The 26,478-nt window shown below is 45.4% G+C and overlaps 1 protein-coding gene across 8 annotated transcripts in view; it reads left to right on the top strand.

The window, feature by feature from the left end:
• The window catches only part of ANK1 (ankyrin 1), a 137,061-nt gene that overhangs the window by 22,727 nt on the left and 87,856 nt on the right, over window positions 1–26,478 (top strand). For 4 of the 8 annotated variants that reach the window (XM_037812645.1, XM_037812644.1, XM_037812641.1 and 1 more), the window contains exons 1-2: window positions 2,324–3,051; window positions 10,219–10,320. In XM_037812645.1, coding sequence (XP_037668573.1) covers window positions 3,013–3,051; window positions 10,219–10,320 — 141 coding nt within the window. In that variant the 5' untranslated portion in view covers window positions 2,324–3,012. Of the gene's footprint in view, window positions 1–2,162; window positions 2,254–2,322; window positions 3,052–10,218; window positions 10,321–26,478 lie in introns of those variants that run through there. The other 4 variants (XM_037812642.1, XM_037812651.1, XM_037812647.1 and 1 more) reach the window with 3 other exon arrangements.

The raw sequence follows: 26,478 nt of genomic DNA, 5'->3' as shown, positions 1-26,478 counted from the left end.
TCACTAGTCATGGCTGGAGCACGGTGGGAAAAATGAGGAACAGGGAATGGGAATACAGAACCTGTGAACCAAGGTGTCTTATAATTTAGTTACTTCGATCAGACTACCACACCTGGGAAAGGGCAGCATCTAATTAATGCCACTCGGGGGTTCCGGGCTCTAGTGTTGAAGGAGTTTACACTTTTAAGGGCTATATTCTTCTCTTCTTTAATCTTGGTTCCTTTAACCTCCATCCTTATTGAGCAATGAGTCAGTGGTTGTTTCCTTTCTTCTTCTCTTGGGCTTTGCCTCATTTCTCACGTATCTAAATTGCAAAGCATAGACCTTAATGTAGTTGTGGCTAATGTCAAGAATTCCTGGCAAGTCCTAAGTACTCATATCCTACCGATCATAAATATCTCAGCATATTTCCCATTAGTATAACATTACTATGAGTTGTGTTCAGCTTCCAGTCCACTATGATCATCTCATCTTTTTCTCTGTGGTAGTAGATAACCCATAGCATTGTATGGTATAAAGAACACTGGAGATATAAGTCCTGGTACTGAAATTAGACCTGGATTTTTTGCTCTTCAACTTTGAATAACTTACTTTACTTGGAAGATCTCAGTTTTCTCACCTTTATGTGGATATTCTGTATATAAAGAATTTTCAAAGAAAAGATACAGCCCAATTAAGAAACAGACAGAAGATCTGAACAGATAAATCACCAAAGAAGACATATGGATGGCAAATGAGCACAAGAAAAGATGCTCAACATTATTAGTCATTAGGGAAATGCAAATTAAAACCATGAGATGCCACCTACACACCTGTTAGAATGGCTAAATTAAGACTGATCATGCTAAGTGTTGGCGAGGATGTAGACCAGTTGACTGAGGGAGGAATTACTAAGGGTCATGAGGAAATTTTTGGAGGTGATTGATATGTTCATTATCTTGACTGTGGTGATGGTATAATGAGAGTATGTACAAATTTATCAAATTGTACCTTTTTAAATATGTAGTTTATAGTATATCAATTATACTTCAACAGAGCTGTTAGAAAATAGTTTTTCATTTCATTCTGCAAGTCAGTGGTATTAGTGTTTGTGAAAGTGTTATACTTATTATCTATCTTCCATTTGAATAAGGTATTTTTCTTTCTCTAAATATTAATGTCAAATAGTGCTTTAGAATCTCCTGGGATAGTCCACTAGGCTATGATCAGGGCTGTTCCAGTAACCATAATTTATTAATTGAAGCTCTCTATGTAGAAGATTCCAGCAAATCTGGGAGGCACAGGGGAACTGTAGGGTACTCTGTGAACTGTGTTTTAAAAAATGTGGACATGGGGAAAGGAGGGGCTGGAGTGGTTTCCCGCAGGCAGACACCTGTGTGTGGTGTGGCCACATGGGCATTTTCTAGCTGCCTTTCAGGTCGCCTGTCCTGAAGCCCGTCCTCCAACGGTGCTGAGGGTCTCAGACCAGGGGAGTTCTGATGTTGCAGTCTTCAAGTGCCAGTTTTTTTTTCACCCATCTAGTGAGGAATTAATTATATTATTACACTTCAGATCACTCTTTATTGCAATATCCTGACCCTTTCCCTTGATCTTTTAAAATCCCATTCATTTGGGACTTTCCTCCCATTGAATGGCTGGGAAGAGCACTTGCTTTGGAAAACACTCTCAAAGTTTTTTCCCACCTTCAGTAGTATCCTCTCTATGGTCACTTCCAGCACTGAGCACATTTTTCAGTCAGGAACCTTGCCAGTGTTGTTAACAGAAGACTTTGGGTCAGTTTGGCTTTGGATCTGGTGGGCCCACCATTTACTAGTCCTGGCTCTTAACCTCTCTGAGGCTCAGTTCCTTCATCCATACAACGTAATAGCGTCGTCTGCCTTACAGAGTGGCCATGAGAATTAAATGAGGGAATGCAGTATGTCCATTCCCTGACAGAAGCAGCTCACTGTGATAGTTCTTCACCCCCCACAGCTCTATTGTACAATGAGTCAGGGCAGGAAGCGTGGGGGAAATTGTACTATGAATTGTATCTAGATTATTACCTGAAGATAACACAAGTTGGGCTCCTGATACAAATCATCCATGATTGGAACAAACGATGTTGCCAGGCCCTGTTACCCTGCATTGCCTTTGCTGATCACTTCTCATCATTCCCCATCCAGCCTGCTCTTAACTGTCCCCGGTGTCACCCCCAGGACTTTGCCAACCATTACATGCTTTTGACGTCTGCCTCGGAAGTGACCTCACTAAAAGGTGAGGATGGCCGCAGCGCAGAAAACTGGGAGCCCTTCCTCTACGGCCCACGGTCTTGGGTGGTGTTTCCTGAACACCCTCAGACTTGAGGCACGAGGGAGGCGGTAGTAACCGACCTGGGTCCTGCTCCTCAGCGTCATTCCGCTTCTCGGCTCTGGGGCAGAATCTGAAATAGGCTGATTAGCCGGTATCTCAGGACACGATGTAAGAGCCCCAAACATGCAAATTGGTTATGGGGCATAAATAGACTTTGCTGAGCTCACCCTGGCCGTCTTTGCAGGCTCCGGGGCCCATTCCCTAGGGGCAGTCGGGGTGGCAAGAGGCACGGCAGGAGCGCCATGCAGCTTGGAGCTCCTCACCTCCATTGGACGTGTCTGCCTCCCTCCGGCATCGGCCGGCCGCCTGCTCTCCGCCCGGGGCCGGCCGGCACCTGCAGCTCCCACCGCACCGCCACGCGCGCCCTCCACGCACCCCCGCCGCTTGGCTTGGCAGCAAGTGCCTGCTCTCCGGAGATCGCTTCGCATTAACTTTCCCATCTGACATAATAATGGAGAGAAAATGAAGAAATTCCATTAGCGGCTGGCGGCGAGCGAGCGAGCGAGCGAGCGCGGGGTCCCGGGCGCGCCGGAGCCGGGCGGAGGGAGCCTGTATTTTTAGCCAGATGCCGCGGAACTTGCTGGCGCTCCCCGCGCCGCGGAGCAGATAACGGGGGAGGGGGAGAAGGGAGCCGGGCTCGGATTTCAGCGCGAGCGCCGGACGATGGCAGCGAGACAGGGCAGGTCCGGGGCAGACCCTGCTGTGAGTATACGGCGCGCTCGCGGCCGCTCCGTCATGGAAGCCGCCTGCGCTCTCCGGCCTCGCTCCGGCCGCCGCTCTGCGGGAAGCCGGGCCCCGCACCGCCCATCGCTGCGGGCTGCGGGTCCCCGCCCCGGCGTCTCCGGGCGCCAACTTTCCCCGGCGGGTGCGGGGACGCGCTCGGGGTCTGCCCTTCTGCTGCCTCACGCCGGGCGCCCAGGCTTCTAGCGGGATCCAGAGGAAAATTCCTTTGGCCTGGAGGCTGCAGCCGGGCCGGGGCTGGTGCCGGTGCCGGGAGCCGGCCGGCGGGCGGCCCGACCTGTGGCGGCGGCGGTGGGTGGCGGGGCTGCGGGCCGGCCCGGGAGCGGAGGCTCCCCGAGGGGAGCGCGGGGCGGGGGCGCGCGGGGGCCCCGCGGAGGCTGCGACCCCTCACCCTGGGAGGAAAGTCCAGCCGCGAGGACTTTACTGTGGGGTGCGCCCGGCTGACACTCGCGGGGACCCACTGGGACCCACGGGGATGCCACGGCCTTGGCCCGAGAAGGGGACGCCTGTCCCGCGGCACGCTTGACCCCCGCACCTTAGAAACACGAGTGGCCGGAGGGCCACAGGCAGCGGGAAATGCATGGGCACGCAGACCTGTTGTGTTCCAGGAAGTCGGTGCGTCCCTCTTTTTTTTAAATTTATTATTATTTTTTTTGTTGTTGCCACTTTTGTATTTTATTGTGGAACTGAGTTCTTGTTTTCCCCCCTTTACATCAAATAGCCTCAGTGGAAGAGGGAGTATTGCACACAAACATCATAAACGCAGTACATATTACTTTCACTGGAAACTAATTTTTTACATTAGATACAACTGGATAGGACAGAAGTGCTGCAGGATTTTAAGACATAAGACCAAACACAGCTGCAGACTGACACAGACACCATTCCCAATAAGAGAGAGGAGTGTGAGGTTCTTCTCCATCCAGCTCAAGACCACTTCTTTCCAGAAAGAGAAAGGCTGTGTGCAGCGTTGGATGGTGCTTCCCTCTTTCTGTTGCCTCCTTCGACCCTCACAACCAGCTGTGTATTATTCCAATTCTAGCAATGGGGAAATGGGGGTTTAGGAACTCGCACAAGGCACAGCATCAGGTGGCGTTCACACCCGGGTCTTCCCAACTTCAGGACCCACCCTGGGCTTTTCAAAATATGGCGGCATCACACCGTCTCTAAGGATGAGGGCAGGGCAAAGCAGTGGACAGTGATTTTCCCACTTGTGTTAGGAGATTAAAAGGGAACCCAGGACTCCTGCTTACCCGTCTTGTCCTACCCTTGTTTCCTCGATGACACTTTCATTTGTTCATTTTATCTTTTGCCAATGGTAGTCTGATTGGGGGGCCTGGAGACAGTTTGTAAAAACCTGTAACAGTATTAACTCTCTGGAAAGAAAAACAAAAAGAAAGCTAACAAAGATGCACACATGCACACACCCTTTACCATGGCCCAGGATTCACTCTTGGTTCTTTGTAGTGCATGGGATAATGGCAAGGGCCACATAGAGACCCTGACTGGTGCTGACTGTCCTTTTGGTGAGGCCTGAACTGGGCAATGAGTAATAGACTGGTGCTGAGTTTTAGGGAACTCTCATGCGTGAAGAGCAATGTCCACATAAAAGCAGACAGCTCGCATAGGGGATGCTGCCTGCCTGCCTTAGTCTTCTGGCTGTGCTGCAGTTCCCGCAGAAAAGGATCTAGACTCTTCCCTGGAGTTCTGTCAAGGACTTTGTTAAGCTGTATTTTCCCTAAACCAGACCCTTTGGGATGCTGAGACATTGACTTATCTCTGTTACATGTTCCCACTCATCGTTTTAGATATGAATTTTGCACTAAATACCCAGAAAGTAAGTCATGATTTGTCCTGGGAAAAACAGTCTATCTCAATGGCCAGGGAAGGTGTTTAGTGGCCCTGGGACTCTCTTACCAGTTCTGAAACTGCTCATGTGTTTCAGGCTTGCTGACATTTAACAGTGCACTTCCGCCTCTCCCTCCCAGGACGCTGGGGCCCCCTCGGCTACTTATTTATTGCTATGTTGGTGTCTCCCCACTCAGGAAGTGCAAGTTTAATAATAGTCTGGGTGTCTCAGGTAACCAGGGGTCACCTCCCTTTCAGGACAGCCCTGATGAGAACTTGAGTCACGGGAGGAATTCCGTCCCCTTCCTTTCCCTTCCCCGTACTTCCTCCTGACATTTGAGGGCTGATGTGAGCTCAGCCTGTGAGCTCGGGTGGAAGGCTTCCTCCAGCCAGAGCTGAACTTGAGAGGACTCCTGTGGCTACTAGAGAACGTTCATCACACGAGGTAATAGAGCACAGTGGTTAGGAGTGCCGACTCTGGAGCTAGACTACCTGGATTCGAATCCTGACCAAGCCACATATTAGCTGTGTAGCTTTGGACAAGTTACCTAACTTCTCTGTGCCTCATTTACCTCATCTGCCAAGAGGGGGTAATGGAAGTACTTGCCTCTTGGGATTCTTGGGAGGAGCAAATGAATTCATTTATGTAGAGTACTGAAAACATGGTAAGAGCTTCATAAAAGTAAGCTTATTTTGCTTTGGAAGGAAGTTAAGGAACATCACATGGTGTAACCAGCAGGGTTGTGGGCCAGGGACCCCTCGGAATGTATGCTGTCCATCCACGCCCCCCACTCCAGGCACGGATGGTTTTCTCACTGGTAAAATTAGGCTAACATGAACCTCAAGCCCAGGAAGGGGGCAAGACAAAAGAGGGCAGCCGTGGTGGCGTGCACTTGGTGGTGATGCAAGGGGACAAGGTGGACTGATCTTCTACATACACTGAGCAGACCCCTGTGAGATCCTTCTGGTCTCCTCTCACAGAAAGGCCCCACCCGCAGGTGATGGGTGGGACTCAGAGAGGGCCTGGACTTCACTCCAGTTTACCTCAGCCCAGAGATAGTTCTGGATGGTATTTACTCCAGTAAATATTTTAAGTGGAAAATATTGGCTTCTTTGGCTCTCTTTCTGCCCTATTAGATTCCACAGCTGGTTCCAAGTTGTGCCAAGAAATTGCACCTAGGACAGGTAATTGAATTGGGGGTTATTAAATTGGATAGATGGACAGTAAGGGCTTGGAAGAACAAAATGGTGAGCAGGGATATCATATATCAATTAGGGCCATTTGCTCAGTTGCTAAGTGTTACCTGGCAGGAGGTGTTCGATGAATACTTATTGAATGAGTCAGTGGATGCATGCATGCATGAATGACCCCTTTATAGTTCAGTTACTTTATTTTTCAGTTCACAAGGGCAGGGACCTATATTATTCTGATTTTTTAAAAAGCAAATTTCTCTCCATTTGCCTAAGCAGGATACTGACTTGAACTAAACCTCAGTACATACATTATAGAATTAAACTGAGTGATCCACAGTAGACAGTGGGAGCGATGTCATTATCTACAATTCACCTCTAAGAAACCCTGCAGATCCTGCCTATGTGTGGCATACTCTATGTCTAATGACCAAAAGGAACATGAAAAAGTCTTAGCAATTGACCTTCACCTCTATCTGGGTGACCTTAGACTTCACCTATCTGTGCCTCAATTTTGTTATCATCAGTGAAAGGAAAGACTGAGACTGGATGATTCCTTTCTAGAGACCTGTTATGGGACCTTTTTCTGCTGTAGATGAACTGTCTAATTGGCAAAGGCACATAGCCCTGCCCAGGCCTTCCCAACCCATAGGGCTGTCCGGACACCTCCAGATTTGAAATGCCTGAGAATGTACCCTGGGGTCAAGGGCATTCCAAAGGCACAGGCTCTAGCCAGGCAGACCCAGGTTGAATCCCCAAGTGTTAACTGTCTGCAGAGCATGGGGTAGTGATTAAACTCTCCAGACCTCAGTTTTGTCACTTCTAGGATAGGGATAATTATTACAGCTTCACTGTTTGTGATAAGGATTAAAAGATACCAGGATTCGTAAAGCACTGATATTAGCATTGTAATTTTATTATCATAGTCTACAAACTAGAGAAACTGTTTATTCCTCCTCAGTCTAGCCCAGATTGCTCTTTCCTCACCCTCTATTTATCTGCTTGTCAGTCTGTCATAAATATTCTGCTTCTCTTCCTACATTCTGTGCTTTGAACTGTCAAACAGTATTATTAGTTGTTATTGCATCTATTTTATTTTATTTTATTTTATTTTATCTTCATTTTATTGAGATATATTCACATACCACGCAGTGAAACAAAACAAATCGTACATTCGATTGTTCACAGTACCATTACATAGTGGTACATTCATCACCCAAATCAATCCCTGACACCTTCATTAGCACACACACAAAAACAACAAGAACAATAATTAGAGTGAAAAAGAGCAATTGAAGTAAAAAAGAACACTGGGTACCTTTGTCTGTTTGTTTCCTTCCCCGATTTTTCTACTCATCCATCCATAAACTAGACAAAGTGGAGTGTGGTCCTTATGGCTTTCCCAATCCCATTGTCACCCCTCATAAGCTACATTTTTATACAACTGTCTTCGAGATTCATGGGTTCTGGGTTGTAGTTTGATAGTTTCAGGTATCCACCACCAGCTACCCCAATTCTTTAGAACCTAAAAAGGGTTGTCTAAAGTGTGCATAAGAGTGCCCACCAGAGTGACCTCTCGGCTCCTTTTGGAATCTCTCTGCCACTGAAGCTTATTTCATTTCCTTTCACATCCCCCTTTTGGTCAAGAAGATGTTCTCCGTCCCACGATGCCAGGTCTACATTCCTCCCCGGGAGTCATATTCCACGTTGCCAGGGAGATTCACTCCCCTGGGTGTCTGATCCCACGTAGGGGGGAGGGCAGTGATTTCACCTTTCAAGTTGGCTTAGCTAGAGAGACAGGGCCACATCTGAGCAACAAAGAGGCATTCGGGAGGAGGCTCTTAGGCACAACCATAGGGAGGCCTAGCCTCTCCTTTGCAAATTGCATCTATTTTAATCTATCCATTCTCAGATTTTCATCCCGAATCCTATTATTGTGCTGTAAATGATGGTTAATTGGTGGGAGAAATGTGTCTTTCACGCTCTCATTCTTGGGGAATAATACAGTGTTTTTCCTAATAGTTGAATCCAGACAGACTTCTGAATCAGCAGGCACAAATAGACATTGATCTGAGAGACTAAACTTGAATCTGATTTCTCTGGGAATCTATCTCGTGGAGAACCAGCAGACTGTTTCATTTCTGAAATATTCCCTCTGCCACAGATACCTGGCCGAGGACCTGGGGACATGCCACGTGCTTTCAGCCCAGGCAGGTCTCCGCCGAGCAGAAACTTAAATGCTTTGAAGGGCTCAAAAGAGTTACAAGATGTGGTCCTTGCCCAAGGAAGCAAACAATTTGGCTGGGAAGACAAGCTTGCAAACCTTAAATAACTAGAGGAAAAAGTATTTTAAATCATTTAAAAATCAAACTCCTATTCTATAGTTTCTAAATTTAAGGAGAGTAAAGATGCTGTAACAAATTACCACAGGTGTGGTAGCTTAGAGCAACAGAAATTTATTTCCACGCAGTTCTGGAGGCCAGGAGCTGAGATGAGGTGTGGGGGCCACGTTCCCGCTGGAGGCTCTCGGGAGGCCCCATTCTTTGCTCCCACAGCTTCTGGTGGTCCCTGGCTTCCCTCTGTGGCCACATTACTCCTCTCTACCCACTGGATTTAGTAATCCAGAAGGATCTATCTCAAGATCCTTAATTTAATATCATCTGCAAAGGTCTTTCCTCCAAATAAGTCACATTCACACGGTTGGGGCATTGGGTGCTGACCTATTTTTTGGGGGGCCACCGTTGGCCTCCCATGCCTGGTCTTCGGGGAGGACACCCACAGGGAGGGGACAGGGCCTCCTGGGGAGGAGAGGAAGCCGCTGGATTTGGGTCTTCTGGAGGCATGGCTGCACATGCCTTCATGTAGGGCTTGTCATTGACGGCCTTGCCTATGAAACTCAACCAGTATGCATTCTGCTGTGCTGCACACTTTATATACGGCATTTTCTTTTATCTTCATAGCAAGGGGGTGCAAAGGGCTTTAGCTCCCCAGTTTACAGAGAAGCAGGTGGAAACTAAGGGTGGTTAGTGCCTTGGGGCACTCTGCTGGGTGCAGGGACTCTGAGGTGAGCCTGGGTCTGCCTCACTCCAGCGCCAGGCTCTTCCCACGACGTCTGTCCACATGTGTCCGTTAGTAGGCTTTATTTTATTGTGCCAGTCCTCACTCTCTCTGGCTGCCCTTAATCTTTAGTACAAACCAGTGTTCCTGGTGGCAGGGACTTAATGTGCTCAAGGCAGGTGGCTTTACTCTCACCCAAGAGTTCTGACTAGTACCATCTCAGAGGTGAAGGCCAGATTGAGTGGGCAGCAAGTGGGGAGGGTGAGCACGTGGGTTTCAGAGCAAGGCTGCCTGTGCTGGGGCCTTGGCTCTGCCTCTTACCTGCTGTGTGACCCTGCACAAGTCACTGCGGCTCTCTGTGCCTCAGTTCCTTCATCTGTCAAAAAGGGACCACAATAGTACTTACTTCTTAGTTGTTTTTTTTTTTAAATGGGGATTAAATGTATATTTGTGTGTGTGTATGTAAATATATATGTATTTTTTAATGAGGATTAAATGTTTATCTGTGTGTATGTAAATATATGCAAAGTGGTTTTAATGGTTCTTAGCACATAGTGTTATGTGCTGTTCTTTTAAAAATCGAAAACCCAAAACAGTACCAAAGAGCATGTGTTTGGTTCCTTTGGTGCCTGCTTTCAGGGGCCAGGGGTCTGTCTGTGTGATGTAGTCTCCTTGGTAAGAATGTGGGACCCTTGGAAAGCAGCGAAGCAGGAAAACACCGGTCTGCGCTGAACCTTCACCATTGAAATGCAGTCCCTCCAAAGGCTGCTCCCTCCTGGTTGGATATAAAAATGCCAGAAGCAAGGAGAGCTGTCCTCTGAGGCAGTCTCGCGTGAGGGACCCCAGGGCCGTCCAACCAGGGGTTCTCAGGCACCTGCAGCACACCTGGGAACCAGCGTGGGCACCGGCTGAGGTGTGTGTGCGGTGGCTGCGGCCATGCCTTAGACCTGTTCCAAGGCCCGCGGGCTTGCGTGAGAAGTGATGTCGTTACCAAGCAAAAGGGCACTCACGGCCTGTCATTTTTCCTCACAGGCTGATGCTGCTACCAGCTTTCTGAGGGCAGCGAGATCAGGTAACTTGGACAAAGCTTTGGATCACCTGCGGAATGGGGTAGATATTAACACCTGTAACCAGGTAAGTGGGATGGACCCAGGCATGTGCCTCTGAAGCGTAGCTCCCACCTGCTGCCATTTCCTGAGAGCTTTGAAAGTGCCTTTATTAACCTTTTCGCAGTGGCCCTGTGAGTCCCCATGGCTCCTGCCTGCGGAGGGCCCTAACCCTGGTGTCTGCCTCACTGCTGTGGCCCAGGTCCCCGCAGAGAAGGGCCGGTTCCCGAGCAGTGAGGCCAAGGTCCGGGCTCAGGTCCCTGTGGCGCCTTCTCTTAGAAGTTGCGGTTGGTTCCTGCTGTTGACTTAGAATGCGTGGCCTTTGAAGGGGGCTGGAAGAAGAGCCTTTGAAGGATGTCATGTCGGTGGTGACATTAAATCTCCTTTGTCCACCGGCAGCCTTTGTGGATTCTCCGCCAGGGCTGGCAAAGAAAGAGGTGATTGAGGACTTGCTCAGTCAGGGTGTCGATGAAGGCAAGTCCGACTCAGGTTGAGAATGAACTTGGCTGGCTTAAACGGGCTTGCTTTTGAGCTCCCTGGGGCTAAACTGTAGATGGGTGGTTTGGGGGTGGTAGTGGTAACACTTAGTGTGTTCAGTAGGGATTGGAGGGTGAAAGGGTCTAGGAATTACCTGCATAGAGAGGAAGTCACCCTCTAGACAGAGAACAGGAGTGGGGCTTGGGCTTGGAGCTTTTACAAAGCCAGCTCTGCCCTGCTCCCTCATCCTCTCTTTACCTCCTGACCCTGTTCAGCGTGCAAAATGCTTGTTCTCTCTCTCAGGGGTAAGACCCCATCCAGATTCGGTTGGTCTTTGGTGGCATTAAAATTAGAGCTAAAAGATGAGAGAGAATGGAATGGGTGAGGTGTGTGATAGGAAACAAGTTAGCGTGTGATATGAAGCAGAAGCCCACGGAGATGCGCGTCAGAGGGAAAATGAACTTGGGTGTGCAAATGGGAGGAGGAGGAGCACGTGTTTCCTCTTTTACTCCTCCACCAAATAACCAGCACACTCACCTCCAGGGACTTAAGAACATTCCTTGATTCTAACCAAACATACAGAGCTCCAGGGTCACCTCTGGATCATCAGCTTGAAGCTCTGAACTCATTTCTTTTGTGGGAAGAGGTAGAAGGAGCCAAGGATGGGGAGCAAGGTGAGAGCCCCAGGATTAGAGTGGCTCGGGAGACCGTGTTAACACCCCCGCACCCCAAAACAGCTGCAGCAGCTGTGGTCCTGCTGATCCTGCAGCCCTCCCTGCCCGTGGGTGAGGGGGGTGGCTCTTTCCACGCCCATGGGCAGCCTGTGGGAACGTATTCCTGGGAGCAGACTGAGGAGCGTTCGGAAGCTTGCTTTGCTCGGCGCTGTGGCTGGAGAAGCACAGATAACTGTTTCTCCGCAGTGCAGTTCCCCATGAGGGAACTTAACCCTCCAAGGGTTAAGGCTCCAGCTCTCAGAGGAATCCATTTAGCAGAAATGGGGACGACTGAACATTCACAGGCTTGAGCCGTGCTCATTTTCTGTGTGAAATTGGAAGATTTTGATGACACCCGGCAAACGGCTTTGTCCTGATTGGGCCCGTAGTGGTGAGGCCAGAGGCTTGTGTGTGTCTGGCTTTTCCCTCTGCCTTCTCTCTCCTCGGGGCACCTCCTTGGTTCATTTCAGGCTCGGAGAGCAGCAGGCACCGAGGGATTATTTGCACTTTACTGACACCATTTCCGATGGGCTCAGCGCCAGTGACAAGTAGCTGTTAGTCCTGCTGGAGGCTGAGGGGAGGCGTCTGCCTCAGAAAACAGACTGCAGACCCAGCTGAGACTAACCTCTTCCTATCAGAGAGGAAAAGGCTGCGAGCAAGGAAATGAATGTCAGAGGAGAATTAAAGAAAGGAGTTGGCACAGCGCAGAGCCCCCTTGCCTCTGGTTTATTCCCGCCTTCACCTCACCCCAGACCCTGGGCCCTGCCGGGGGAGCTGCAGCGGGGGGCACCTGGGAAGGAGCCTGTCAGGGTGACCGAGTTTTATAGGGTGGCTCTTTTGGTTTGGTTTTGCTTTTTGGGAAGGGCATGTGTCTGAGGGATGGAAGAGGACTGTGGTAGCTGAACTGAGGCCCTCATGAAACACATTAGTGCCTCCAGGGACAATGCAGATTGTTTGTAATGTTCACAGGGCGAGCCTCCTAATGCTGCACAGAGCTTTCTTCTCTTTAAAACTTGCAGTCCTTGTTTGGCAAAAATAGAAACAGGGTCTTGTCCCCGGGTCATAGCTTGACTATTTGCCTTTGAATGGAATCTTCTGAGCTTGTGGACCATAGTGGTAATACAGCAGCTGTTGATCCTTATATAAGTAACACACTTTCAAAAAGGATGTTTTGTGAAAAGAATATGTGCTGCTTGCCATAATAAGAAGTAATTACTCTAGGTAGCATGGAAAGGGGAACTCTGGGCTTATATAAGAGACATCTGAATATTCAGAGATAATTTCCTTATTGCAAAAATTACATCTACTAATATCTATCATCATCATTATTCTATATCTATATATAAACTAATTCACACACCAGAACACACATACACACACCTACCCCATTATCTTTACATGAAGGCCTGACTCATTTAATCAAGCATCGTTCAAGCTTCAGACCCTTGTATTGAATGTCATCCTGTAGATCTCCAGGTGGATATGGAGTACTGGATTTTAGGAATACAATAGTGAAAAGAGAAGAAAAGTCATGGTCCTTGCCCTCTGTGAACTGTAATCTAGTGGTGATGAGAGCTCTTAATCAAATAATCACACAAATAATTATGCAAACATGAACTATGTTAGGAACCATGAAGGGAATGCATGGGATTTTATAATTTTATATAAGAGAGACTCGACCTAGAGTTGGGACTCAGAGAAGGCTTCCACGAGGAAGAAAAGATAGTCAGCTAAAGGACATGTAGGGGTTAACACAGTGGAGGAAGGGAAGAGCATCCCAATCGGAGAGGACAACTTGTGCAAAATAACCATGACTGGGAAAAGCATGGGGAGCTTAGGGAAGGCCAGAGTGGCTGAAATGCAGAGAGCAAGAGGGGCCAGGCAAAGCTGGGATCATCCTGCACCTTATAGCATGATCAGGGCCATTCAGCTACTGGTTCCAGCATGCCCCAGGGCCCAAGCCGTGTCTGTGTGTGTGTGTGTGTGTGTGTGCGCGCGCGCATGTGTGATGTGTGTATGTGTGCACGTGTGCATGTGTGTGTTTGCTGTGCTGGACATTTACCCTGCAGTTGCTGGATTGATGGGAGAGGGGCTGGGGGAGGGGAGAGAGCAGCTGGGGCAGCAGGGATGCAGGGACTTGAGAGCTTGAGGCAATGACTACTGAGCAAGAAGAGTGGGAGTATTGCAGCATTTAACAATCCGTGCAGCTGTGTTAGTGCATCCCGGTTGGATCTCCACCTTGCGTATATAGGCCAGGTTAAAGATCTGATCCTTATCCTAGAGCAGAGGGAAAGTGAGTCACAGATTCAGGCACATGAGTGACATGATCAGAGTTGTGCTTTAAAGGATCACACTGGCTACTGTGTACAGAACAGATGGAAGGCCCAGAGGTGGATGTGGGGAAGCCAGACATGAGACCATTACAACAGCCCAGGAGAGAAGTGTTGGTAGCTTAGATAAAGGTCGTGGCTGTGGAGATATAGCAAAATCAACAGGCCTAAGTGATGAATTGGATTGGGGGGAATAGGGAAGGAAACTTCAAGAGTGATACTCAGGTAGCTGGTTTATATAGTGGATGGGCAGTTGAACCATTCTCTGAGACAAGGAATGCTGGGAACAGACTCAGTGTGTGGGAATTTGGGAAGGAGACAAGGACAGGGCTGTGTGGAGATCCCGTTGAGGTGTCTTTGAGGTCTCTAAGTGAACATATATTGTAAGCAATTGGATATATGGGCCTGGCACTCAGATAAGAGGTCTGACCCAAAGATAGATATTTGGAAGCCATTCAGCATTCAAGGAAGTTGAATGCTGATGTTGGCTGATGAAAACAGGAATGAGAAGCATGTTGAATATAATCCCTACCGGTGTCTTTGGGCAGTCATTGTACGTGCATTTACTGAACACCTATTTTGTGCCAGGTACTTTTCTGGGCATTGAACAAGATAAACAAACTCTCTGGCCCCATAGCATTTATATTCTGTAAAGGAGACAGACAATAACCAAGAAAATAAACAAATACCTTATTTCAGCTAATGATAAATATCTTGGAGGAAAATAAAGCAACGTAAAGGAGCCTATTTTAGATGGGAGAGCTAAGTAAGTTCTCTCTAAGGAGATGACCTTTGAGAGACCTGAAAGAAGTAAGGGAGAAAACCATGTAGTTTCTTGGGAAGAACATTCTGGGAAGAGAGTGGAATGTGTGCAAAGGTCCTTTGGCAGCAGGGAGCTTGGTTTGCTTGGAGAACAGCAAGAACAACAGTATTGGAGTAGAATGATCAAAGCGGAAGGTGGTGGGCAAGGATACAGGAGAAATTGCTTGGGCCAAATCATGAAGGGCTTGCAGGGCATAGTGAGGACTTTGGATTTTCCTCTAAGAACAATGAGAAGTCATTGGAGGTTATTAAACAAGAGAGTGCTCAATTTGGTTTTGGTGTTCAAAAGATCACGCGGGCTGCTGTGTGGAGCATACACGTGGGATACAGGCCCAGGAGTGGGGAGACTGAGAAGGAGGCTGAGGCAGTGGCCCAGGTTACCACAGAGGTGGCTGTGAATAAGCGGGAAGCAGCAGGGGCGGTGAAGCCAGAGGACTTGCCTCCCTCGGCTTGGAGTGCTGACCAACCACGGTGGTCTTAGCACAGACAACACAGGGGCATGTGGGGACTGGGACCCCCTACTCAGCCTGGACGTGTCCTTCTTACCACCACAGTATCCACATTGCAGTGGTTGGGGTTGGTTCAAGTCTCAGCTCGCAAGCCATGGTGGGGATATCCTGATCCCTGCAGCTTGGAGTAATCCCTCCATTTACCATTTGTCTCCCCCTTTTACAGCTCAACTACGCCCTACCAGGTAGGGTGCTAATATCATGCGTGTCTTCTCCCTCCCAGTAGACTATACACCTTCTGAAGGCAATGCCCATGACTGGTCATTCTTTGTTTCTCCACAGCGCCTGGCATAGGGTTTGTCACAGAGCAGATGCTCTGATATTTGCTTGAATAAATGGCTACATAGTTATGCCCATACCAGTATTAGCTTCACATGTTCAATTCCCAGAATAATTGCCAGATCATTTGTATCAAATCAGAATACTTTATTATGGAGGCCATAGCAATTAAAAGTAATACTTTCTGGGATGAACTAATAGAACTTACACATTTATCACTTAGCCAAAAGAAACAAAGAAAGACAGTAAAAAGAAAACCAGAGGAGAGCAATCGGAGCTCTGTTCTCCTGGATTCCTGGACTTGTCAGGTCAACGTGGAGCCCCACTGGGAACCACAAGCTGTGATTCCAGAGGCAAAAAGCCTCATTAATTTAGTTTTCTGTTCTATTCTTATAGTGCTAACAAACACTGACTCTCTTGGCCTTCATAGGAGTAAAGAAAGCACTTGAGACTAAGACCCCAGGAGAAAGTTTCACATCCAAAAGGGAAGCTCCTAGAAAAAAAGGGGTGGGGGAGCCTCTGGCATAGGGCAGAGAGTTAGAAGAGGGAAATTCCTGGACCGTCCCTAAGACGCTTCTCTTGGTTGTCTTGTTTTTCTCCATAACATTTATCATTACCTGGCTTATTGTGCATTTCTGTGTTTGTTTATTTCTGTCTACTCCCCTAAAATGTAGGCACCTAGAGAAGAGAGGACTTCCTGCCTGGCGCATAGTAGGGTTGTAGACAGACTGAATGGTAAATGCATGGATGTTAAGAGTGATGCAACCACTGATGACTAAGGCTTATGTATTTACATATAGTCCACGTAGGAGCCCGGCCTAAGCATGATTGCTCTGTAAGAGCTTTGTGAAACAGGGCAGTCCTGGGGTAGTGACTCTTCTCCCAGGAACGACAGTTTGGGTTCTGGCATTAGCCCCACTATTGTCAAGTATGTGGCAATATTTGCTGCAGTATCTAGAAGCTCAACCATCTGACCAGTCACCAACACGTGAAAGATTTCCACTTCTAAAACATAGCCAGTGAAAGCATGTGAAACCATGCTTGCTCCATGGATGTTTCCTAAATTTGCACATGTACATTAGAAAGGTCATCACTGCTGGGTACTTGTTTATCTTGACAGTAAAAAGGTTTTAGACATTTTAAATAAATGGAGCACCTATAGCAATAATTTCTGCTACAGAGTAAGCTTTTCTACAGCAGCTAAATGCCAAGTCTTTTCATCAGGATTTGTTGGGCTCTGGTGATTGTGGTAATTACTACTCTTCTAAGTTGTAGAAGGTTACAGCTGGAAGGGCCTGGAGATTTGGGAATTTGAAGCTCTCATTTTATAGCTGAGGAAACTGAGGCCCAGAGAGATTACATTTGAGTATCTTAAATTACTTTGGATTTGGTGAGCTGGGCTTAAAAAGACACAAAGTTTGTTTGCTCATTAATTTATTCCACAAACATGGATTGAGCCCCTGCACTGACCCATCCTAGAACTACGGATAAGACAGATGAATAAAATCCATCCCCTCTCAAAGAACTCAGAGGCAGTTAGAGGAGTCAGGCTTGTAAATTGAAAGTTACAAATTCAGTATTTTAAGTGCCATCCAGAAGGAGAACAGAGGATGTTTTCATCTATTTACTCATTCATTCAACAAATATTTATCGGGCCGTTCTAACATGCTGAGCTCTGTGTTAAGTGCTGGCTAATCAAAGGTGGACAGGACCCAGTTCCTGCTCAGATGTTGCTTCTATTCTAGGGGTGGTAGCTAAAATGCCAGTGAGTCAGGGAGAGCTTCACAGAGAAGTCTTGAAAGAAGAATAGGAGTCTTTGAGGTGGAGAACTGGGAGAAGAGAATTGCAGTAATAGACTGTGCAAAGGGCCTGGGGTGTAGGTAGCTCAGGAAAGTAGGAGTAAACAAAATGGAAGAGGGTGAAGGGTGGTGGTTCAGAGAGGTTACTGTCTAGATCAGTAAACATGTAGAGCCTTTTGCTTTTCTCTGTCATATTCTTTTTCTTAGGAACAATTGACAGAAATAGAAATGGCATTCAAATACATACTTCCTTAGTTCTACCCCCACTCCCACAAACTCACACAGAACGCCTTCCTAATTTGGTATCTTGGAAAAAGTCATGATTTTCTTCACACCTTATCTGAAGGAAGGCAGAGAGGCTTTCCACATGCTTAGTCCAGTTTTAGGATCAGAGTGATTTATTGCTGTCTTTTCTCAAGAAAGAGGATATTTTCAAAAGGCTAACAAGCCCTTGGTCATTTTCTCTCTTTCTTAAAACACATTCTCTTGGCACAGCTCTGAAACAGTGATGGAGGAAAGAGAAGGATATATTATTGCAGCCCAAGACAAGCAACTAGATACCTTTACTGTTGGTTCCACGGATTCTTCTGAAGTTCTAGTTCCTACTAGAAAAGGTGTTAGTGAAAAAGATGGAACTTGCAACCTCTGTCCCCTGAATTATTTTAAATAGGTAAATTTCTTTTGCACCTTGGCAGGAAATAATGATGTTCATTTGCTAATTATAATGACCAATTTACAGTTGTTTCAAGTTGATTACTTGTCATGAGCCAGAGTGACCCACTGTGTTTAAAATAATCACAAACTGCATATCGAAGCATCTGTGCTTCCCAGAGCCCTTCCCTTGGCATAACCATTTTTTAATGCCCACAGCCCCCTTTTGCGGTGGATGGAGCAGATGTTTGACAGTGAGGTTGGTGAGACCCAGAGCTAAGGTCTCCCGTGTCCCTGCTGAGCATTTTCCCATTGCATTCTGAACAGCAGAGCTGATTATTCTTTTAGGCAGTTTGTCTCTGTGCAAGTTTCATTTTCCCTTTCTTCTCAGTGAAGGAAGAATTAATTGACCAGTTCAGTTACATAAAGATGATGTCCATTTTTAGCAACAGTGGGATCATCTCTGGGATTCTAGGGACTAGGAAAAGGGTGACTTGTATCTTCAGGAATGATCTGGAACATTTTGCAAAGAAAGCAGCTGTTAGCAGAACACATGCCTCAAACTCCACTTTACGGTTCAGTTGCTGTGAATTTACACTGTAAAGGCCAGATGTGATTTTTCTTAGCTTTGAGAGACTAAGACAAAAGGATAGCTCTGTGAGTGTGGAAGGTTGCGTGAATGTGCGTTCAATCCCATAAACTTTTATGCAACAACGTGTGCCAGGGTTGGGGATTGAAGCATGTCCCCCACAAAAGGCATATGCAGTTCCCGTCTCCTGGTCCTGTGGGTATGAACCCATTTGTAAATAGGACCTTTGAAGATGTTGTTAGTGAAGGTGCCCAAACTGAGTGAGGGTGGGCATTAATCCAATGTGGCTGAATCCTTTTAAGCAAAGGAAATTTGACACAGAAAGAGAAGCCATGGGGAGCAGCCAGAAGTTGGAAATCAACAGAACCCAGGAAAAAAACGAGAAGGTGCCTCCATGTGCATCGCCGTGTGACAGAAAAGCGAAGGAAGCCCAAAGATGGCCAGTCAGCCAGAAGATACTGACCCTGGGGGGAAGCAAGCCTTGTAGCCTCTGAAACCACAAGCCAATAAATTCCTGTTTTTTCAGCCAACCCATTGTATGGTGTTTGTTTTAGCAGCTGAGAAACTAAAACATCCAGGCTCTATGTTAGTACCTGAGATACAAAGGTGAGGAAAACTTGTGACCTCAAAAAAATCCAGTCATTTGGGAGATAGACATAAGAGCAGACTGCATGTGATAAGGATTCAGTAGTGTTATGCATTGAGGATGTGCATGTGAGTTATGCTGGGGGAACATGGTTGAGAGAGAAATTAACCTTTAGGGGCTGGGAATAAGGTATGGCATCATGAAGACAAGGGGACTGGGGAAGTCACAGAAAAAAAGTGACATTTGATCTGGACATTGAAAGAAGACTCGCCTCTCTGGTTGTTAGAGGAAATGCTGAAAGCAAATCCCATTGGTTATCATGGGAATAAGCATATGAATGTGAATTTGTGTGCGATAGTTTACATTTGATTGTGAATTCCTTGATGTAAAACGATTTTGCTATTTTTGACAAATGTATCCCTGATTTTAATTGTTTGGGATTCTTTGGCTTTATTAACAAAATTAATGCTTGGTAGTTTAAAAATTCAAGCCACACTGAAATAAAGTCTGAAAGTCTCCCTTCCCCCTCCAACCACTAAACCACTCCTTTGTTCTGGGTTGGCACTGCTAATGCTTTAGAGTGAATCTCATCAGACCTTTTTCTCTGTATTGGTACAAACCTCATATCTTAACTGTCTTCTGAGAGCTATTACATTGTTTTATTCTTGGAACTGTGGAAATAGGAGGAAGCTAAGATATCAGAGCAACCCCATCATTTTGAAGGTACATAGGTGGAGGGCCAAGGAGGTGAAGTAACACCTCAGGAGGCCAGTTTAGGGGCCTCAGCTCCTTTTCCAGGGTCCTTTCCTCTTTAAGTCACTGCCCTTCTTCTGAAGCTTTGTCTCTTTTTCTTTTTTAAAAAAGAAATACCAAGATCTCGGACATACAACCTCTTTCTAGTCCATGGGAGATATTCTTAGCTGCTCAGCTTAATTTCAGAGTCCCATTCTCTCATTAACTTGAGCTCACACTTCCTCCTTCAGGCTCCCATAGGGCCCTTCAACCACTGCAATTGATTTGCTGCTGAGCCACAAGGATTTCTGCAAGCACAGGGGCTGCTGCCAGTTTTGTACAATCAGAGAATAGAGAAAAGGTGAACCGAGGTTGATTCATCTCCTTGCAGAGCTCTGAAAAAGTTGTGTGTGTGTGTTTTTAAGATAATGAAAAGGATCAGATGTTTATCCTCCTCATGAATTTCTAGTAAACTATGACTCTTATGAACTACCTGAGGAGTGCTAAATATAGATGATAATAAAGCAAAGAGAGAAAATGCTCAGAGCCAGTCTCATTCCTTTCCATCTGCGCCATGTCTTTCTCTCAGATTCTTCTTTTATTCCATCTCTCCGGTCCAAGGCACAAGTGACAAGTTTGCAAAGGAAATATGGTGTGATTTTCCGCCAGGGTTATGGCAGTTGCTTCAGCTTTGTCTGGCTTCTGATTCATTGGATTCCAAGATCATATATTTATAGCAGACCTTTCTGACCAGAAAGTCTCTGGGGAGACATAAAATATCTGGGTTAGAAAGAGGCTGCAGGTTGGCATGGCCTGGCAAAGCATGATACCTGCCCTCTGGAAGAGGTTTTCCTTACATCAGCTGGCTCCCGTTCTGGGCTTGCGGGCTGTTCTCTTGTGGTTTGATGGCACTCTGGGGTTTCCATCCTGAAATGATATGAGAACTCCGGTAAAGGTCCCACTTCATGGGTACTGCAGTAAAAGGCGGGATGCGTGTGTTCAGATCTTCTGTGCTGGCTCTAGCCCTTAGATGTGCAGAAACCCTATTGGCCCCTACCCTCTACTGCCACAGCTTTGCCTCATCTTCTCCAACAGCCTCCTCCACTCTGCTACCACCACGCCCCACTACCTCCCAATGTCTTTTTTAAAATTTTAAAGAGTTGCAAACCTACAGAAAAGTTGCAAGACCAGTGCAAAGAATTCCCACATCCCTCTTGCCCAGATTCTCTGTTAACATTTTACTGCATTTGCACGTGCTCTCCCTATGTATAATATATAATAAATATGATATAATTATCCATCACCCTAACCATTCCTGGTGCACCACCTCAAAATAAGTATACTTTCCCTCATTACCACTCTACAAGCCTCCTAATCAGGATATTAATATTGATGCAGTGCAACCATCCAATCCACACATCCCTCTTCCTTGGACTGCAGTCCCTTTCTTCCCCATTAAAATATCCCCTGGTAAGTTTTCCATTGCCACCAGGCCTGGCTTGATGTAGCCAACTAATCTGATAAACTGAGTCAATAATATGATAGTAGGTGTTTATGAATGAAAGGTTGTGCTTTCTGGATACTATATAGTGTGTTAGCTTAAGTCCTGTAAACACATGGTTTAGCTAAAATAATAATAATAATGATAATAATAATAATAATGAGGAGGAGGAGGAACAGGAAAAGAAGAATTCAAAAATGAGTTTCAGGAGATGTGGGGCAGGGCAGGCTTTGAGACATCCTCAGGCGCAGGACCCAGCCGGGGCTGCCTGCTCCCTGGAGGCACAGGGCCACCATGTTCAAGAGGAATAAGAATCAGCTGTCAAAAGAGGAGGTGTAAGGATTGTGTGTCCTCATGAGAACCAAAGCATGAGCTGTTGAGATGTTCCTGCAGTTACAGGAGCTCTTTTCAAAGAGATATAGGATGTCAGGGCACCAAGGGCTTTCTATTTGAAATGATTGCTCTGCTCTGTGTGGAATAAGACTTAAATTTCCTATGACATGTCTACTGTATTTGTGCATTTGGAAATCAATTAGTATAATTGGGGCAATCAGAGGAGCTAAACAGAGGAATAATTTACTGAGAACAAATGTCTGGAATTGTGTATTTTGCCAGTGGAATTTCTCACAATTGATACAAGAAAATACTCCAAATTAAATCATTCAGGCTGAATGTGACTTTCCTCTTCTTAAAAATGTTAAAAGAAACACAGCCTGGGTGAGATCTCTCCCTCCCTCCCATCAGACAGATTGCTTCTGAGAAGAATCCTCTAAATTGACATTTTGCCTGTAAAAGAGCAAAGGCAGATGAAAAACTGCAGGTGTATGTGTGTTTGGCATGAATATTTTTGCCAAATGGAGAGCCTAAAGATGTCGGCTTTCAATCAGCCCAAATAGAAACTGTACAAGTTATGGATGGTGGCGATGGTAGCACAGCATTGTGAACATAATGAACAGCACTGAAATATATATCTGAATGTGGTTAAAGGGGAAATTTTAGGTTGTATATATGTTAGTAGAATAAAAATTAAAAAAAAAATAGCAACATAGGATTGTACAACACAGTTAACCCTATTGTAAATAATGTATCATAGTTAACAGTACAATTATAAAAATGTTCTTTCATGAATTGTAACAAATGTACTACACTAATACAAGGTAATAATGATAGGGTGGTATATGGGAACTCAGTATTTTATGCATGATTTTTCTGTAAATGTATAGCTTCTCTAATGAAAAAAAAATGTGGCCTACTTTTAGGACCATGTGGAACAAAGTTATATATGGGGCCAGGTGGCCTCAGAGGCTCAGGATAGGGCCCATGTAAGATGTAGAAAGGTTCAAAGAACATTGCTCCCACTCTAACAATGAGAAAAAGCTGGATAATTTACAGAATTATCATTTTACATGAGCCCGCAAGAGGGTTGAGGTAGCAAGGCAAGCAAGTAAACTAAATTCCAAAAAGAGGCAATCCCCTCCAGGAAGAGACAGGCCACATAAAGTGTTTCACCTTTGGCAGTGTACTTGAAAAAGGGGCGGCCACCATGCAAGCTAAAACCTTAACAGTTTTTTACAGGCCACGCATGGGCCAGTGTGTCTGGAGTAGCTGTGACTCCCAGACACATAGCGGTAGTTCAAACTTACTCGCAAGCTTTTCTCCACAGGCCTCCACCGGGTGCCCATGAGTGATATCAGGGTAAGTCAGGAGCCCAAAGAAAGCCTCCCTGGTGGTACAGTTGTGCAGGGGGTGGTTGATCACCATGGGGACAAGAGTGGACAGGAGAAACAGATATAAAGCTTTGCCTGCTGGCCCAGACTCTTCTCTCACATGAAGCAAAAACAAATCCTCTCCCCTTCAGACCACAGGCAAAGATCTATTCTCTTAGCAGAGAAACTAAAACAAATCCCCTCTATCTCTGGGGGAGGGATAGGAACTTCCTTCCCCTAGGACATGGGCAAAGATCCATTACTGCTGCAGGAAACATAGAGGCAAAGCTCCCTGTTCCTGGTGCAGGGGCAGGAAATCATCTTGGGCTCCATGATCCTTCATCGGTTATGAACAGAGATCTGCTACTGATGGAGGAGGAGCATGAGATTCCCACCAGGACCAAGCAGATACAAGAAAGGTTTTGCTGCCACAGAGAACAGGGGCAATAATGATCCAAACAAAAACCTACCTTTGAGGACCACGTACACCAAGGCCTGCCTAAAACTGAAACTGGACCACGACAAAAGAGAATTTCCCTGCTCTCGCCAGCTCAGCATCATGTAACAATAAAAGGCAGATTACTGCTGGGTTGGGGCAAGAGCACAGAGAAAGATTCCCTTTGAGGCCTTGGCATACAGGGGTGGTCGAAAGCTGAGGGATGATCAGAAACACAGAAAACCTTCCAGCACCCAGACCCCTGCTTAAACTTGAGATGATGGCAGCTTATTCTAGAGGAATTTGAAGCCTGTGATGCACTGAAGGTAACAACAGAACCCAAACCTACATCAACTCCTGGCTAGATCGAATCAATCCTCCTATGCTAAAAGTAAGAAGCATGCTTATTTCCAGGAATAAATACTATTTACTTTCATCACTACTATTTTACACATGATTTCTGACGTGCAATTAAAATGACATGCAAAATAAATAAATAAATAAATTAATTAATTAATTAATAAACCATTGTCAAGAGATAAAACCATCAACAGAACCAGACTCAGAGATGACTCAGATACTGGAACTATCAGATGGACTTTGAAATAACAATGAGGAATATGTTAAAGGACCTAGTGGGGAAAGTAGACAGCATTCATGAGTGGATGAGTAATTTCAGCAGAGAGATGGAAACTATAAAAAAAGAGTCCAATGAAATGCTATAAATAGAAAAATAGAATGCTATCTCAGTGATGAGGAGTTTCTTCAACTGGTTCATCAGTAGACTGGACACAGCTGGGGAAAGAATCAAAGAATTTAATTATAAGTCAGTAGAAATTATCCAAACTAGAAAAAAAAGAGAAAAAAGAGTGGGAGAACAAAAACAGAACACAGCAGCCAAGAGCTGTGGAATAATATCAACTAGTCTAGCATACATGTAATTGGGGTTCCAGAAGGAGGAGTCGTTAGGAAGAGGAATCTGGCAAGCTGATGTTTTCTCCTGAGAAGGCCATTTGGTTAAAAGATGGCCATAAGCAGTTACTGCTTTGTTCTCCATATTCTAGTTTAGTTGAAGCATTTCCTCTCATATTCCTTTGTCTCCTTCTTTGCTTATTTTCTATACCCTGTTATTTGGGGGAAGAAATATATAACCTTTTTCCCCATAATCACCCTCTGCAGCCTGTCTGCCATTCGGCATCAAGAGAAGTAGCTGTGAAGGTTAGATGGAGCAGTTGAAAAGATACAAAGCGAGATTCAGCAGTCTTCCTTTTACTGTTTACTTTTACAATGCTAGCAGTAAAACTTGATTTAACTAAAATAAAGCACATGGTTCCTGGTTCTGAGAGGATGGTAAATTACAGTACATCTCTGCCCTTAGTTATAGCTAAAAACAAATAACTCCCATAATTTGTACTCCTCCTCCTCCTTCTCACTTGAGCATTAAAAAGTCTGCTTAAAGTAGAAGAATGTATTAAACATGGTATTTATCCATGAAACACTCTTTGAATGCGAAAGGTCTTTTCTATGGACGACTCTGGTGTTTAGTAAGAGGATTGCATATGCTTTTTAGTGTATATGTGCAGTAAATTAAAGGTCATGTATTCCATGGGTTCAGCTGCTGGGTGGTGATTACTTATAGCTGTTGAGCAGCCTCCACCTGCTGAGGGCAGTTGCTGGAAAAACTGAATGCTGTGACTCTGGATGTTTAGGCATCCCTTGAGTTCAGATGCTTGAGAAGGGAAGAAAAGTGCACTTGATGAGAATGGCTAGGAGCATAGTTTCTACAATTTTAGCTTATGAGTTTAGAATGGAAATTCAAACATGTTTTTTGCCATTGTTCTCAATTTGTGACCCTGGATTTGTGTGTGCTGGTTGCTCTACCTTGAAACCCTCTGCAAAAGAGATTCGGTATGGGTACAATAAAGGATATTAATAGACACAGGGGAAAAATATGACAAACATAAACCAAAGGATAAGATGGCCGATTCAAGAAATGCCTTCACGGTTATAACGTTGAATGTAAATGGATTAAACTCCCCAATTAAAAGATATAGATTCGCAGAATGGATCAAAAAAAATGAACCATCAATATGTTGCATACAAGAGACTCATCTTAGACACAGGGACACAAAGAAACTGAAAGTGAAAGGATGGAAAAAAATATTTCATGCAAGCTACAGCCAAAAGAAAGCAGGTGTAGCAATATTAATCCCAGATAAAATAGACTTCAAATGCAGGGATGTTTTGAGAGACAAAGAAGGCCACTACATACTAATAAAAGGGGCAATTCAGCAAGAAGAAATAACAATCGTAAATGTCTATGCACCCAATCAAGGTGCCACAAAATACACGAGAGAAACACTGGCAAAACTAAAGGAAGCAATTGATGTTTCCACAATAATTGTGGGAGACTTCAACACATCACTCTCTCCTATAGATAGATCAACCAGACAGAAGACCAATAAGGAAACTGAAAACCTAAACAATCTGATAAATGAATTAGATTTAACAGACATATACAGGACATTACATCCCAAATCACCAGGATACACATACTTTTCTAGTGCTCATGGAACTTTCTCCAGAATAGATCATATGCTGGGACATAAAACAAGCCTCAAAAAATTTAAAAAGATTGAAATTATTCAAAGCACATTCTCTGACCACAATGGAATACAATTAGAAGTCAATAACCATCAGAGACTTAGAAAATTCACAAATACCTGGAGGTTAAACAACATACTCCTAAACAATCAGTGGGTTAAAGAAGAAATAGCAAGAGAAATTGCTAAATATATAGAGACGAATGAAAATGAGAACACAACATACCAAAACCTATGGGATGCAGCAAAAGCAGTGCTAAGGGGGAAATTTATAGCACTAAACGCATATATTAAAAAGGAAGAAAGAGCCAAAATCAAAGAACTAATGGATCAACTGAAGAAGCTAGAAAATGAACAGCAAACCAATCCTAAACCAAGTAGAAGAAAAGAAATAACAAGGATTAAAGCAGAAATAAATGACATAGAGAACAAAAAAACAATAGAGACGATAAA

This window comes from Choloepus didactylus, chromosome 20, assembly GCF_015220235.1.
Source record: "Choloepus didactylus isolate mChoDid1 chromosome 20, mChoDid1.pri, whole genome shotgun sequence".
Taxonomy (NCBI): domain Eukaryota; kingdom Metazoa; phylum Chordata; class Mammalia; order Pilosa; family Megalonychidae; genus Choloepus; species Choloepus didactylus.
This window is presented reverse-complemented; position numbering and strand designations above follow the sequence as displayed.